The 13,867-nt window shown below is 39.8% G+C and overlaps 1 protein-coding gene across 3 annotated transcripts in view; it reads right to left on the bottom strand.

The window, feature by feature from the left end:
• Positions 1–8,348: 8,348 nt before the first annotated feature.
• LOC121945922 (polycomb protein SCMH1) overlaps positions 8,349–13,867 on the bottom strand; it is a 73,410-nt gene continuing 67,891 nt past the window's right edge. For all 3 annotated transcript variants that reach the window (XM_042490293.1, XM_042490292.1, XM_042490294.1), the window contains 4 exons: positions 12,843–12,965; positions 10,964–11,095; positions 9,417–9,544; positions 8,349–9,229 (listed from right to left, as the gene is read on the bottom strand). In XM_042490293.1, the coding sequence (XP_042346227.1) occupies positions 9,110–9,229; positions 9,417–9,544; positions 10,964–11,095; positions 12,843–12,965 (503 nt within the window). In that variant the 3' untranslated portion in view covers positions 8,349–9,109. The remainder of the gene's footprint in view (positions 9,230–9,416; positions 9,545–10,963; positions 11,096–12,842; positions 12,966–13,867) is intronic.

The raw sequence follows: 13,867 nt of genomic DNA, 5'->3' as shown, positions 1-13,867 counted from the left end.
GTGGGACACTCAGAGACGTTTACAGTTACTTCTGTTTTTCTTGCTCTCTCGTTTTCAGCCCACCCACAGCAACTGCTCAATACAACGCTGTTGTCTTCCTGTGGCAGTCTGCCGGTTTCTCAATTTAAGTCAGAAACCAAAAGCCACATTCTGATAGAGAGGCAGAAAGGCAAAGTGAAAGAGGCATAAGAAAGGGGGAAAGAAAATGTAAGGATCACTCCACTTAAATAGAAATTAGGTGGTGGGATTTTTTTTTTGTCTTTGGGGATTTTTTTAGCTGGGTTTTCCCACAACAGGTTTATGATTCCATTTTACAGCCTTCATGCGAGGTATGCTAAATACAATCCAGATAAAATTCCTCTCCGCTGCCACATATCTGTATATGAGCTGTATGTATCTATGCATTGAGCACAGTCGAGTGTCCAGGCTTTGGTTCAGCTGGTGCCAAGCCTGTGCTTGTGGTAATCTCGTGCCGTAGCGGCAATGATGGATAGGTGGTCATTTGCTGCTGTCACGCATGGCCAGGTCTTCACATGCACACACACACTCACAGCATCAGCACACAACCTGATCAAACAAGCTAACAGGGATACCTCAATATCAGTGTGGAGCCAGGGGAAGATGATAAAGGGTTTACATCTCATCTCTGGTCATTGTGATCATTACAGTGACAGTATGTTGGTTGATTATGGCGGAGTTAAAGAATATCCATATAATATTACTTTGAGGAGCTGTGTGTAAGATTTTAGGGGGATTTAGTGGCAGCTAACACATCTGAAACTTTTCGATGTCAGAATTCTGTCAGTGGTTACTGTTCAGGAGGTTTTTAGCATGAGCCGAATTATCCACGGAGGTCTCTTCCTCTCCAAAACAAACAAACAAACCAGATAATTTAAACTAGTAAAAAACACTAGATAAAGCAGTTTCACATTGCAAATCAGTTTCTCATACTTTGTGAGGCTCATTGCAGATGCCTCCTTGATCAGCATTTGCATATTTTTAATCAAACTTGTCTCTTTTAAACTTAATGTGTGATCCAGACGTTCAGGAGGTCTTTAATGTGAGCCAAATTATCCACAGAGGTCTCCTCCTCAACAGACCTAGTGATATATGTCAGTAAAAACACAGAATTAAGCAGTTCCATGTTACAAATCTGTGTTTTTCTGACGCTGTTTGGCATGCCACAGATGGGTGGCTAACCCTGCACCTGTCATGTGTGCTCAACGTTTTTCTCTGATAACTTAAGATCTAGATGTTTAGAATGTTTTTAACTGGGAGCAGAGGTTTATTCCTCTCCAAAACAAACTGGTAAACCATGAATAAAGCAGTTTCACATACAAATGGTGCAATGCAACATGGTGACCTCCATCATGACAAGGACTCGCTCCCTATGTAGATATAAACATCTTATTCTAATGACGACTCTTATTTTCAGGTGACTACACACTATAGAAAACATACTTATTAAATTCCATTTCTGTCAATATATGCCTCTACATCCTACACACTGGACCTTTCATTAAGCTGCACTGGAAATGTGTTATTTCGAAACCGGACGGCCAAACTGAGCAGTACCTCTATAATGTCATGTCAAGAATCCCTCAGTGTGAATAACTGTAAAGCAAAGAATGAAATACACACTGAAAGTGAGAAACAAAGTGAGAAGAAAACTTGAGTTTCCCAGATGAGAGGATGAGTTATTTATTGACAACAAGGGGCATGTCTCTATCTCTGCATGTGAATATTGTGTGAAGGGGGCACATGTTTGAACTTGTCTGCTTTCACAAGAAAGGTTGGAGGTTTTTGGCATGTTTTGTGTTAACCTTGTGTGTGTGTGTGTGTGTGTGTGTGTGTGTGTGGCTGTGTGTAGTGGTGTACAATTGTGTGCTGGCAGGGAGTAAATAAACAGCAGATCCCTCAGGGCAGGGTTCATCCAGTGGACATGTTGCTTAAGCCGAACTTCCTGATTTTCTAGCTGAACAGTCACCCTGCATCTCCACCTGACATGCAGTCTTATTGGCACCCTGCTCTTGCTTCCTCATGCGTCTTAAAAACACAAACATTTCACAGATATTTCTATTCAACAGGTTTTCTGTGGAAAACATCAGTTGTTGCACTGTTAGATTCTGCTTCTGAGCTTTTTTTTTTTTTTTAGTAAAGCTCAGCATCTTCTAAGCAACTAAACCCTTCCTCTTTAGCACACAAGGGAAAAAGCAATATAATCACATCACACTTTCTCTCCCAGAGCCGCATAGTTTAGCTGTGTCTCAGTAATTGTTTTGTTTTCCATACGAATCCTGCTGTGGAGGCTTTTAAATGCAGCCCTGTATCTTGTGAACGCAGCCTCCAGAGGTAAGTTGCTGATTTTGGCATGTCGGGGCAGGTGATACAGAGGTTGCCTAGTGACTAGCGACTCCTCCTCCGACCCCCCTCCCCAAATCTGGGGCTGAATGGTTTGCCAGCTCTTTGAAGTAGAAGGAGGGGGTGTAAATAATTTATTTTTCTGCACACAGCTGACACTTCTCCGTCGAAACTGGCTCAAACACATCGAGGAGTCCCAACAATGTCTAAAGGTGGTAAATATTTAAGGGTCGTGTGATTTACACAGTTGAGCCAAACTGAGCAGAGCTGTGGTTTCACAACAGTGGCAGAAAGTTAACCTCAGTGTCAGCACATAGAGGTGAACTGGTAACATCCCCTGTTAAAATGTTATTTTAGTCTTTTGAAATTTCTTTATCTTAAGGCAAGTTAAATTTAAGATGTATTTAATGCCACCCAGAGTGAAACTTAAGATCAATATCACAATAACTGAAATTGTGGGGAAAAAAAATGATTTACTTTTTCAGAAAAATCTTGCCCAAATGTTTACTTCAATATAAGATATGACTTTGATCAAAAAGTTAGATTAACCTCAAATGCTGATTTTTTTAAAAAAAAAACTTTTTACAGTGGAAAAAATTAACTTATGTTTATCATGAAAGTGTCCATTTCTTGAAAAAAGCAAGTTCATTTTTCATTTGGTTGCATTTTGTAAATGAATGAGTGTTTTTGTCTCTTCTGCACTGATCTGCATTACATTAAATTTGACAAATAATTTAAATAAAATAGATATTACCAATTATTTTACAAATTTTACTATGTGATATCATGAAAAAAAGTTGATTAATAAAATCCTACCTCTAGTGTCTTAGCATGTTTAAGACTTTTAAAAGACAGATTTAAGACATTTTAATACCAATTAAGGCCTTACTTATAGATGATTTAATGTAATACCTATTAAGATATTTTAAGGATCTGTGAGAATTCTGTCTTAAAGTTTTATTTTTAACTGCATGCATTACTAAATAAAGTGAGTTTTATCATGTAATCCAAACTGATTCAGCAACAAGAATAAGCTTTAATTACCTCTCAAACTGCTCTGGTTTGTACTTCAATGTGTCAGAATCTGACATACTACAAGGGAATGCTAACATTTAACAGTAACACATGCAATGTCATACAATCCAAAACAGAAGCAAATATTACCCCTTTGAAGCTTAAAATCTTTGTTGACAGTGTGTCAGCAAGATTTCCTGTCATGACACTTTACTGTACAAAATAATAGGTGAATGTGACAGCATTATACAGTTCACAAAGGTATTATTTGGTTGCAAAGCTTTTTCAGGAGTTCACATTTCGGGTTCACCCTCTGTACTGGCAATTTTATATGACTTGTTAAATGTGAGCAAGAAAATTCTGCAGGCTGCCCAGGAGAGTTACAGGTTCATAGGTTAGAATAGAGGGAAACAGTATTAGCACGGGCTATGTTCTGTACACAGTGTCTTTGTGAGCAGGGCTTTAAGCCGGCGTGCTAATCTGGCTACAGTGGCAAGCACATGCTACCAGAGACATAGGCTATAGGCTGGGGGTGGAATTAATACAAGAGAGCAGTTCTTGTGAGGCTTTACGAGTGTTATCCTGCTGCGGAAATATCCATGTATTGTAATATAAATGTCTTAATGCCAGGGAGAATCATATGCATGCCATAACCACCTGTGTATTTGTTATTTTTTTATGTTTATGTGTGATCCATGCTCTTTTTGGATGCTCATTACCGTGTGACCAACATTTTCCTTGTAGGAAACTCCTGACATTAGCCGGCCCACACCATCTGCAGGAACAAGGCTGACAGGGTGAGCGTGTTGGGGTGAGGGCTGTCAAGACATTGCTCTTAGCAGATATTATCTCCCAATCAAAAGTCACTGTCGACAAGCAAGTGAAGCAGGTCAGCAGCCTCAATTATGGAAGGTGATTTGTAGAAAAATTCTTAACTAGACATGGCTGTCACAGCAAACTTTTTTTTGTTTAAAGGTCCAGTGTGCAGGATTCAGGGGGATACGGCAGAAATGGAATACAGCTTATTTAATATGGATGTTTGGGAGCAGGTCATCGTCTGTGAAGTCCACCATGTTGGACCTCTGTGGATAATTCAGCTTCTGGTATAAATCTCTTGAACAATGAAGGAGGAATTCTAGCCAGGGGAAGTTTTTAGCTGGTTACATTCTGCTATCCTGACCTCAAGATGCCACTAAATCCTCCTAAATCATGAGGCATAGTGAGATGTTAATGCTCATGGCGTAGAGTTTCCTGAACAGCTTGAGCAGGTTGACAGTACAGAAAGTGGACCTGAAATCGATGAACAGAATTCTTGCATAGGCATATTTGGACTCAAGATCGTCGTCAATGTTGTAGGATGGACTGCAGTGTCAGGTTGACGGCATCATCTGTGGACCAGTTTGGGCAATATGCAAACTATAGTGGGTCCATTACAGGGATGCGACTGAATTAACCACCCTATCCCATTTTTTTATTTAAGGGGTGCAGCGGATCAGCAGGTCAACATTAAATGCAACGTTAGAGGTAATATACATCTGAAAGCAGGAAATCCAAAGATTAATTTGAGGAGCAGCTCAGCACTGTTTCAAGTTTTTATAGTAATATATATGAAATGAAAACTGTGTTCTGATTGGGTGCCTATTCAAACTTTTAACGTTTAAAGTGTATTGGAGCTTAAAATATGAATGATGAAAGCACATGATCAATTACATGCTCAGTTATGACTCATAGGTTGTTGCAGCAATTTTTATGTTGAATCAATTTGTTACATAAATTCTAAAATAACTTTTAACATTTTTGATCACTTGAGAATGGAAAAAACATCTAAAATGCCACATTAAGATACAAAGACCTCGAGGAACACCACAGAGAACACCATGCTTTAATGTGTAATTTTTAGGAAACTGGATGGCGAGCACTTCTATTCTGGAAACTGATGAAAACTCCCCTTTTTGTCAAAATACCTAATAAAGCCATAAATCCTCTGAATACTCGAGGTCTCTAGTTTGTGGCTGTAAAGTTTCACAAGGCTGTGATTATCCTAGAGGTCACTATAGGGCATAGGGTGATGTCAGTTTAAAAAAAAAATTCTCACTTCAATAAAGTGACTGCTATGGAGGCGAACATCATCATACACGAATACACTGGGCTCACTGAATCCAAAAGGGTCTGAGCTTTCCAGTAATACCCAATTCATGCAATTCCAAGACTGTTTAGGGCCCCCAGTATACAGAAATAATCAACCACTAAAGGCAAAAAATAACACATTTGTACTGCATGCAAAACACTGCATGGGACTAGCATTAAATAAACAAACCCATTTCATTTTCATTCGGGTATTTTAAAATGAGAGGTGAAGGGAGCCCTGTAAAAATGGCCATGCCAATCTTTACATTACCAAAAGTGTAGCCTAACTTTGGAGCATTATGTAAACCCCTTCCTGATAAACTAGCAAGGCGTACCAATGGGTATCTTAGGTCTTCTAGTCCCATATACCAGTGCGGCATTAGTGGTGGAGTTTTTGCTCTATGTCTATCAAATAACAGACAAAAGTGTCTTGTACTGCAGAAGACTTGTGAATTGAACTCACTGCACAATCTGGAAAACAGATTTTAAAGATCAACCTGACAAACAAATTCAAGTACATTCTTTAATAGCTGAGAGTTTCACAGACACACAGGCTCCTGGGGCCAGCAGGACCCCCACCCTAAAGCGCCTTAACTGTCAGCCCAAAGGCATGCTGGGAATACTGGTATCAGCTGGAGAGAGCGTGGTGGTCTGAGCACCTTGATTTTGTGTTGTTTCCCTCGCCTGGCCTGCACTTGTCTGCAACATGCCCGTCTGGTTCTGCAGAGAATATGGTATTTCCATGCTATATTTTGTCACTTGAAGACCTGTGAAAGCCGTTTTTTTTCTCAGTTATGACTGATCTGCAAGCCCGCAAAACTTCCTTTCATGCATACTGAAATGGTTTCGCTGCTCTATATGGTGCATGACTGTTGAGGCAAAGAAACTGGATGACTCAGGTGCGCTGCACAGCATTGTTGGTAAATATCAGAGGCAGAATTCCCCCAAAGTACTGCATACCCCCTTATGTCATAACAATAAAGATAACCTTTCTTGCTTATATTTTTTCAGACAACCCAGTCTGTCATGTTAAATATTCACTTCGACACTTAAAGACCTGCTGCCCTATCAGCAGCACAAGAATGATGCCTGATAAAATCATACTGTAGCGTTAGGCACAAAGTACAAACTCGCTTCACAACCTTCACAAACACAATATGCAGCACAAGGAGCTGTTATTTCTATAAATAGCGCTGGCTTCATGCACAACACTTTGGCTACTATTATACATCAACAAGCACAGGCATCAGCCACGAGCTCGGAGCTTGTCACATGTGCCTGAGCATAACACACAGTGCAGATTGTGAGTATGTGTCATATGCTCACACACAGAGAAATGCATTCATACTCATCCATGTCAGTTAGAGTCAGTGGGTTTGGTCACTGTTTTCAACCTTACATGATATGTTTTCCTGTTTTCACTGGGAGGATGTGGTTAAGATTTTCTGCCTTGTGCTGAGTTGTTTCAGTAGACACAAAGTATTTTTTTCGCCCACAAGCCTAATAGCCCACTCATGTACTGACAGAAACAATGACAGCAATATTTACCAGAAGCAGCGTGAACAATAGGTTGACATTATCATAGCAGAGAGAGTATTTACATATTGGACAATGCATTAAATAACTGCGCAGCAATACAGGAGAGACACTGGAGCAACACAATAATAACAGCTACATGATGAAATCTTTATGTGGTATAAAAATATCACAGAGATTATCATGCTGACTATACCAGATGGAGATATGGCCACCCATGGCAGTATATGTCAGAGAGGCCCAAGGAGAAACAGCAAGGAGACGTGAATGCAAAAAAGTAGACGAGGCCGTGCTGCCCCCTGTTGGTCAACTACTGTAAATAAAATAGAAAAAACAACAGTAAATGGGACTAAATATATTCTTTAAAACAGAAAAACCACTGACAGGTGAATGATCATCTTATTAGAGTGTAATTTTCTGCTGGGAAACCTCGGGTCCTGGCATTCATGTAGATGGTTAAGGTAATGAACCTGCTGTCGTATAGCACCTTTCTAGTCTTCCGACCACTCAAGGTACTTTTACAAAACATCACATTTACACATTCACTCTCGCATTTACACAGTGGTGGCTGAGGCTACCATATAAGGTAACCAGTAACTCAGTAACCATTCACATGCACTCACATAAAGATGGAGCAGCCATCAGGAGCAATATGGGGCTCAGAATCAAGGATACTTCCAGGATCAAACCGCCAGTCTTTCAGCCAGTGGATGATCCGCTTTACCTCCTGAACCACAGCCAGACTCACCCACCCAAATGTGGTTGCAGACCGAATATACCCCCTCATCGCAACAGTACTGCCCCCCAACAGGAAAACGCACCTTGTCTCTCTGAAAAAACTGATCAGGAATGACTCAAGAAATGAGACTAAGAGCTTAAGGTGTCAACTTAGCCTCCAAATTTCCCAGATTTCAATATGACCAATCATCTGTGGGACATGCTGGTCCCCCACCTCACAACCAACAGGACTCAAAGGATCCACTGACAGCACTCTGGTGCCTGACACAACAGGACAAAACCAGAGGTCCTATGTTCATGAATCAACAGGTCAAAGGCCCAACCATGGATCAGACTGCCACTGGGCATTGCCATGAGAAAGTACATGATAACATCATTCACTTCACCCATCTGTGGTTTTAATACTGTGGCTGACTGGTGTATTTACAGCGACAGCCTGTAGCCGGTTAGAGACACGGATATTGTGCAAATTAAAATATATTCGACAAACTGTAGTATAAACCCAAGATTGTAAATATGTAATCACAAGTGGCAAGGTTGACACTGCAGAACAAAAAGCGCTGAACCAACAGTTGAATTATTATATATTTATTGAACAAATTGTTGTTAAGTATGATAGGGCTCTCCATGTAGGAAATCTAATAATATAGTATAAAAATTAAAAAAGTACAAATAACAAAGACAAGACAAGGCATTGTAAACAACATCCAGAATAAGGATAAACAAACAGATTTCCTCATGGCAGTATTTTCAGAATAAAGTGTTTTTTGTTTCTTTCCATAAACATGTTTTTAATCATAATTAATTTCGTCGTAGTTGCAAAATCATGCCTCAAACCGAGACGTTAACCAGAAGCAGTCCCAACTATTGGGATGAACATAGTGTATTCTTTGCTTCCTTTAGGGTTCTTTTAGTATATCCCACACAAACTGTCAAAAAGGCAAAAATACAAGTCAATATATCCATAAAGTACAAAATATGAAATGTACAGAATAAATGTAACATAACAAAAGCAGGCCAAAAAAGCCTTTTACAGTTAAGATGGCCACATATGACTCTTCAAGTTATACTGAAAATGCGAAACAGATGACGGACATGTGGGTGATCCTACGTATTCCATGCTGCCTTAAGGCTGGATTGTGCTACACAAAATAAACATTCCTCATTGGATGAGGCTGGGACAGGGTATGTAATACCAGATATGGTGGTCTGATGGAAGTCGCTACATGTAAACGGCCAGTATATGTCCAATATGCAGTGCCTGATATACTGATCCAATAACAGAGAGATGCTGTTAATCCTTTGGAAGGCTGCGGCTAGTCAGCTGACCTTTTCAAGCCCGTTTGAGCTTGTCGATGTGGAAGGTGAGTTTGAGGGCGGGACCAAGCTTCAAGCCCATGTATTTCATCATCATGTCACTGCGCAGCAACAAAAGTGCTTTGCCGTCAATTTCCTGTAGCAAAAGGAAGAAATTGAAAGAATTGTTGTGTAAAGCAAAACACCATGTTAAACTTTACAAATGTACTACACAGAAAATGATGTCAAGTGTAATCTAAAAAGAGAAGAAACATGTTTATTTCCTAAATCAGAGTAGTTTTTTTTTTTAAGAGAACCATTGCTGTTATTTTAAGAATACATACGTGTTTTCTAAAAAGGTCAGCATGTGGTGCCAGCACTGGGTCGATATCTCTGATATACTGCATGACATCTTCCACTGTCCACAGGTTGGGGTCCTGTCCACTCGGCCTTGGGCTCTCCCTGAAACTGCCTGAGAGTGCAAACCACAAACTCAAATCCATGACAGTCATAATTGATAAAGCTATGATTGCTATGATACATTTTAGTTTGCAATACCAAAATACAATTCAGAAAATTACAACATGTTGATCAAATTTCAGCAGTTGGAGCTGTCCTTGTGCAACTTTAACCTGTCAAATATATCAGATATTTGCCAGTCAGTGCTCTCTGTGTGGAGTTTGAGAACCTGCATTATCTTTTTCAACAAAGCAACTAAAGCTTACTGACTCTGAGAAAGCGGATGACTTAGACCCCTGGCTGCTAAGGAAACATGAGGGGGGGACTACATATGCCGACTTGCATATCTGAACGCTTCCATGACAGTATGTTGTATTAACAGAACAAACTACTGTTACAGACTATTTCGGCTCCGTTACATACCCTAAGTAATTCCAACAGTAAGAAGTTTGAAAGCTTTAAATCTAGAAATGTTACTTTTCTTGTAATGATAAAACTCTAGCAGCAAACAGAATGTTATGCCTATTATTCACCAACAGTAACATGTGACACAGATGTTCAACTACACCATAATCACCCTTAAAAAGTGTATAGTTAAAGCCTACTTACTGTTGAGTCAGTGGGATTCTTCTGATAAGGAGTTAGGCTGTGTTCAGACAGACTACAGCACTGCATGGAAAAAATGCAGCCCCCTCATGCATTTGAATAGGGTCTTTTTCCGGAGGTGCAATCGATGTGCCAGTGCAGAGGGCTCCAACAAATAAATGTAGAGTCGTCATCCATCAAAGTGCTCGTGGCCAATAAAACATGAGCAAGCACAAAGTCCTGGTCTATTACTTTGTGATGTACAGTTAACCTCGAGATCTTCACCATGAAAGATGAAACTGACATTGGATTTGGTGGACTTTTTCATCATTTTTCATTGTTTCACCGTTACCTGATGCAAAACATAAAAACCAATGCGACATCTTAAATGTCGTATTGGTTTGTTGCTGTTTTTAGTCTGATCATCCACTTAGGAGCATTAAAATAGTACTTAGAGTAGTACTTAAGTATAGAAATGTTATCATGACATCCCATAATTTTAACAATTTTAACATCCTTATTTATGCGCACAGGGCTGTTATCAGAACTCTTCCAAGAGCACATGGCTGGAATATTAGTTGTTCAAAAGTCTTTTTTTGCTTCTTTCAAGCTCTGACTAGCAATCTATTTATCATATCATCTAGCTGCGCCCTCTCCTGCAGTGGCAACTGACTGGAGCATTAGCACCACCTACTGCTTGTCTCCCTGAACCAACTTCCAATATTTGCATGGGAGAAGTGGGTGTTAAAAAAAGCATAAACACTCGTTTTCTTTAGCTGTTTTTGTGAAAATGTGGTACAAATTTGCACTACATTTGGATGGAAACCCAACTAGGGTGTCTTCCTACCTGTGGAGTTGTTGTGATGCAGCAGCTTGGAGGGAGACCTCAGGTTGGGAGTTTGTACCGAAGAGTTTGGAGAGAGAGGGCTCTTCTTTAAGTGCTCTGATGCGGCAACACTGTTCTCCACGAAGGACTCACCTGATGACAAAGCACACAGAAGACTCGGCAGTGAGATTACATAAACACTTGGCTGCTTAAACATTGCCCTAATAACAGAAGGGGCCACCAGCCTAAGAGAAAATATATCAAGTACATACAAATATAAAGTGATTAAAATGCTGCAACTAAAGGAATGCAGACTGAATTGTCTCCATTTTGCAGCGATATGGCTGTAACCCTGGGAAAGTATTAGTGATCTGAGTGTGCATGAGCCTTCTGTAAAAGTGTAGGGCCCTTTTAAGGAGGATATTACCCTTTTACATAAATCTCTTCAAATATTCCATTAACTTAATTAAAATATAAGGAAATTGAAAGATGATTAAATGATTAACCTCCTGCCCCAGAACTAATATGATTCACTCCTGAGCCAAGAGCTTCTTCTGTTTTACTACCTCCTTTTACATGATTACATAAGGCTTTACTGGACAACTCAGAGCAGTCGATTATTAGAGTAAAATGTCCTACATAAAGTGTGGTGCAGCATTTGAGTTGAGAGCCACTTATTATATAAACAAATACTACATACACGAGTGAGAGGCTTGTTTAATCAGGGAAATCCTTTGATTTACTTGGACTGCAAGTTATTTTTTTATCACACAAAGAAGAAAAAGAAAAATATGATACAATCATTTTTAAAAATCTGAAATTTACCAGCAAGGAGCAGTATAAACAATGATCCAACAATGCACAAAGTGGGTATGGTAAAAATTTGGGCACCTGCCATATTTTAGTGCAAATGTGGTGGTGCAAAACAGTTTAGCCTCCAACATATAGGGGAAATCATTTATTACTGTCTAATACTGTAATTAAAGCCAAACTCTAGCCCTTTTTACCCATACACTGCAAACCTGAAATTATCTGGAAATTAGCCGGAGGAGCTGTACATCAGAACGCAAATGTCCGAATCAGCTGCATGGGACATTAAACAGGCTTTATCCTGTCAGCTCCTTAGTACAAAGGCCTTGTAATGTCAGATTGAGCCCATATGTGGACAGAGCCGGTAACTGTCCATAGAGTTTACGGCGAGTGAGTGGGTGTGTTGATGACATTTAAATCATGTGGCTCGCACAAAACCAAGAAAAAAAAAATCAGAGTGAAGAAGAAGGTTCATTTACACAAAGATGGGAACAAAAATGGAAAGATGACAAGTTTTGGGAAATTTTGTTGGTAAGGGATGAAACTGAAATCAGAATAGTTAAACAGACGGCAAGAGACTCTGCATTACAAACCGGCTATGTGACCGCGGTGTAATCTGCATCATGTCCTGCCTCCTGCATGCCCTACACAGGCACCACCCCTGCCTAAACCAAACAAAGTATTTCCAGTACGTTAGGACGTGGCTGACAAAGACTATCTCCTGTTGGGTGCTACGCATGTGTAAGAAAAACTGATGTCCGGAACTTCCTCTACAGAGTTCATATGAAAAAGCGGCTATCCAAAGTGTTAATGCGGTATATTTGTTAGGGGTGGCCAAACTGGTTAGAAAATCAAACTGTGTGGTCCTGACATTGTTTTTGTTCCAGATATGACTGCCGTCTGACTACTAATAATAAACATCCATAGTCAGAGAGAAACACAAAGATTTCTCACTGACTCTGTCTAAATATAAACAAGCAGAAAATTGTGTATTTTTAGAATTTATTGAGGTTTAGACACGAGGCCCATGGTGGATTAGAAAAAAGAGCAAAAAAAAAACAAAAACAAGACAGTCACAAAATTAACATACCATCGGTGGAGTGCCGGGGGATTTTGGACAGTTTCTGAGGCAGTGGACTGTTGTAGTCCTGAAGGAACCGCTTGGTGCCTCGCCCCGGGCCCGTCGTTAGGCTGTCTCCAAAACTTCTCCTCTCTAAAAACCAGCACAGATGGAAGAAAGAGCCACATGTGATACAGTCAGAGGTGAGGACATTACATATACGTGGAGCAGGCTGTATGTCATGTATGGCTGTACAGACTTTTTACATACTGAATACCGCAAATATAGATCCTGTCAAGTAGGTACTCTTGTAAAAACAGCGAACTTGGTTTGTGTCAGTTAATCATTCATTCCTTCATAACTTTTGGGAGCTAAAATGCATCATCAAGATCACACACTACTCGTTTAACCCTCCACATGATCACAGCGGAAGGTTTTGACTTGAAGAATTAATGAAAAGGTTACGATCACAACAAACGATCATCACGGCGATGGACGTCGTATTTCATGCTTCTTCTTCTACTCCACTCCAATAAGGAGCCTTGTTGTCAGTAGAAGATAAAATAATGTCTGTATATTTGGTAGCCAACAACATTTCTTTTATGTCTGATTTATCTTGTTCCCAAGAAATCTTAACTGCAGACATGGTACAAGTTATTCGCCTTTTGTACAGCAGTGTAAAACATACTGTGCAGATACTCGGGGGAGGCCCACAGTGCACCTCCCTCGAGTATTTACAAGATTTGCTTCTTAGAAGGTTTCTGCCAACATCTCCACGTGAGTAAGGCAGACAAGATTTTCTTTTGCTGTAGGAGTTTTTATCTTCTAAAGAACAACCAAACACAAACACAATGGGAGGACCAATACTGGTGCCCCAAATGCTGGTTCTATGAGACTTTAAGAGAATCTGTATTGTTTTATTCTTATGTTCTTGTCAACTTTAAGAAATATGTTTACATTAGGTATGTCAATAGTTCACAGCAGAGAATATTTTTGACCAGTTACTCATATCAGTCTAAATGTTAATTTTGTTACTTTTCAGTTTACTGCAATAA

Source organism: Plectropomus leopardus, chromosome 7 (assembly GCF_008729295.1).
Source record: "Plectropomus leopardus isolate mb chromosome 7, YSFRI_Pleo_2.0, whole genome shotgun sequence".
In the NCBI taxonomy this organism is placed as follows: domain Eukaryota; kingdom Metazoa; phylum Chordata; class Actinopteri; order Perciformes; family Serranidae; genus Plectropomus; species Plectropomus leopardus.
Note: the sequence above shows the minus strand (reverse complement) of the source record. Positions and strands in the feature narration are given on the sequence as shown.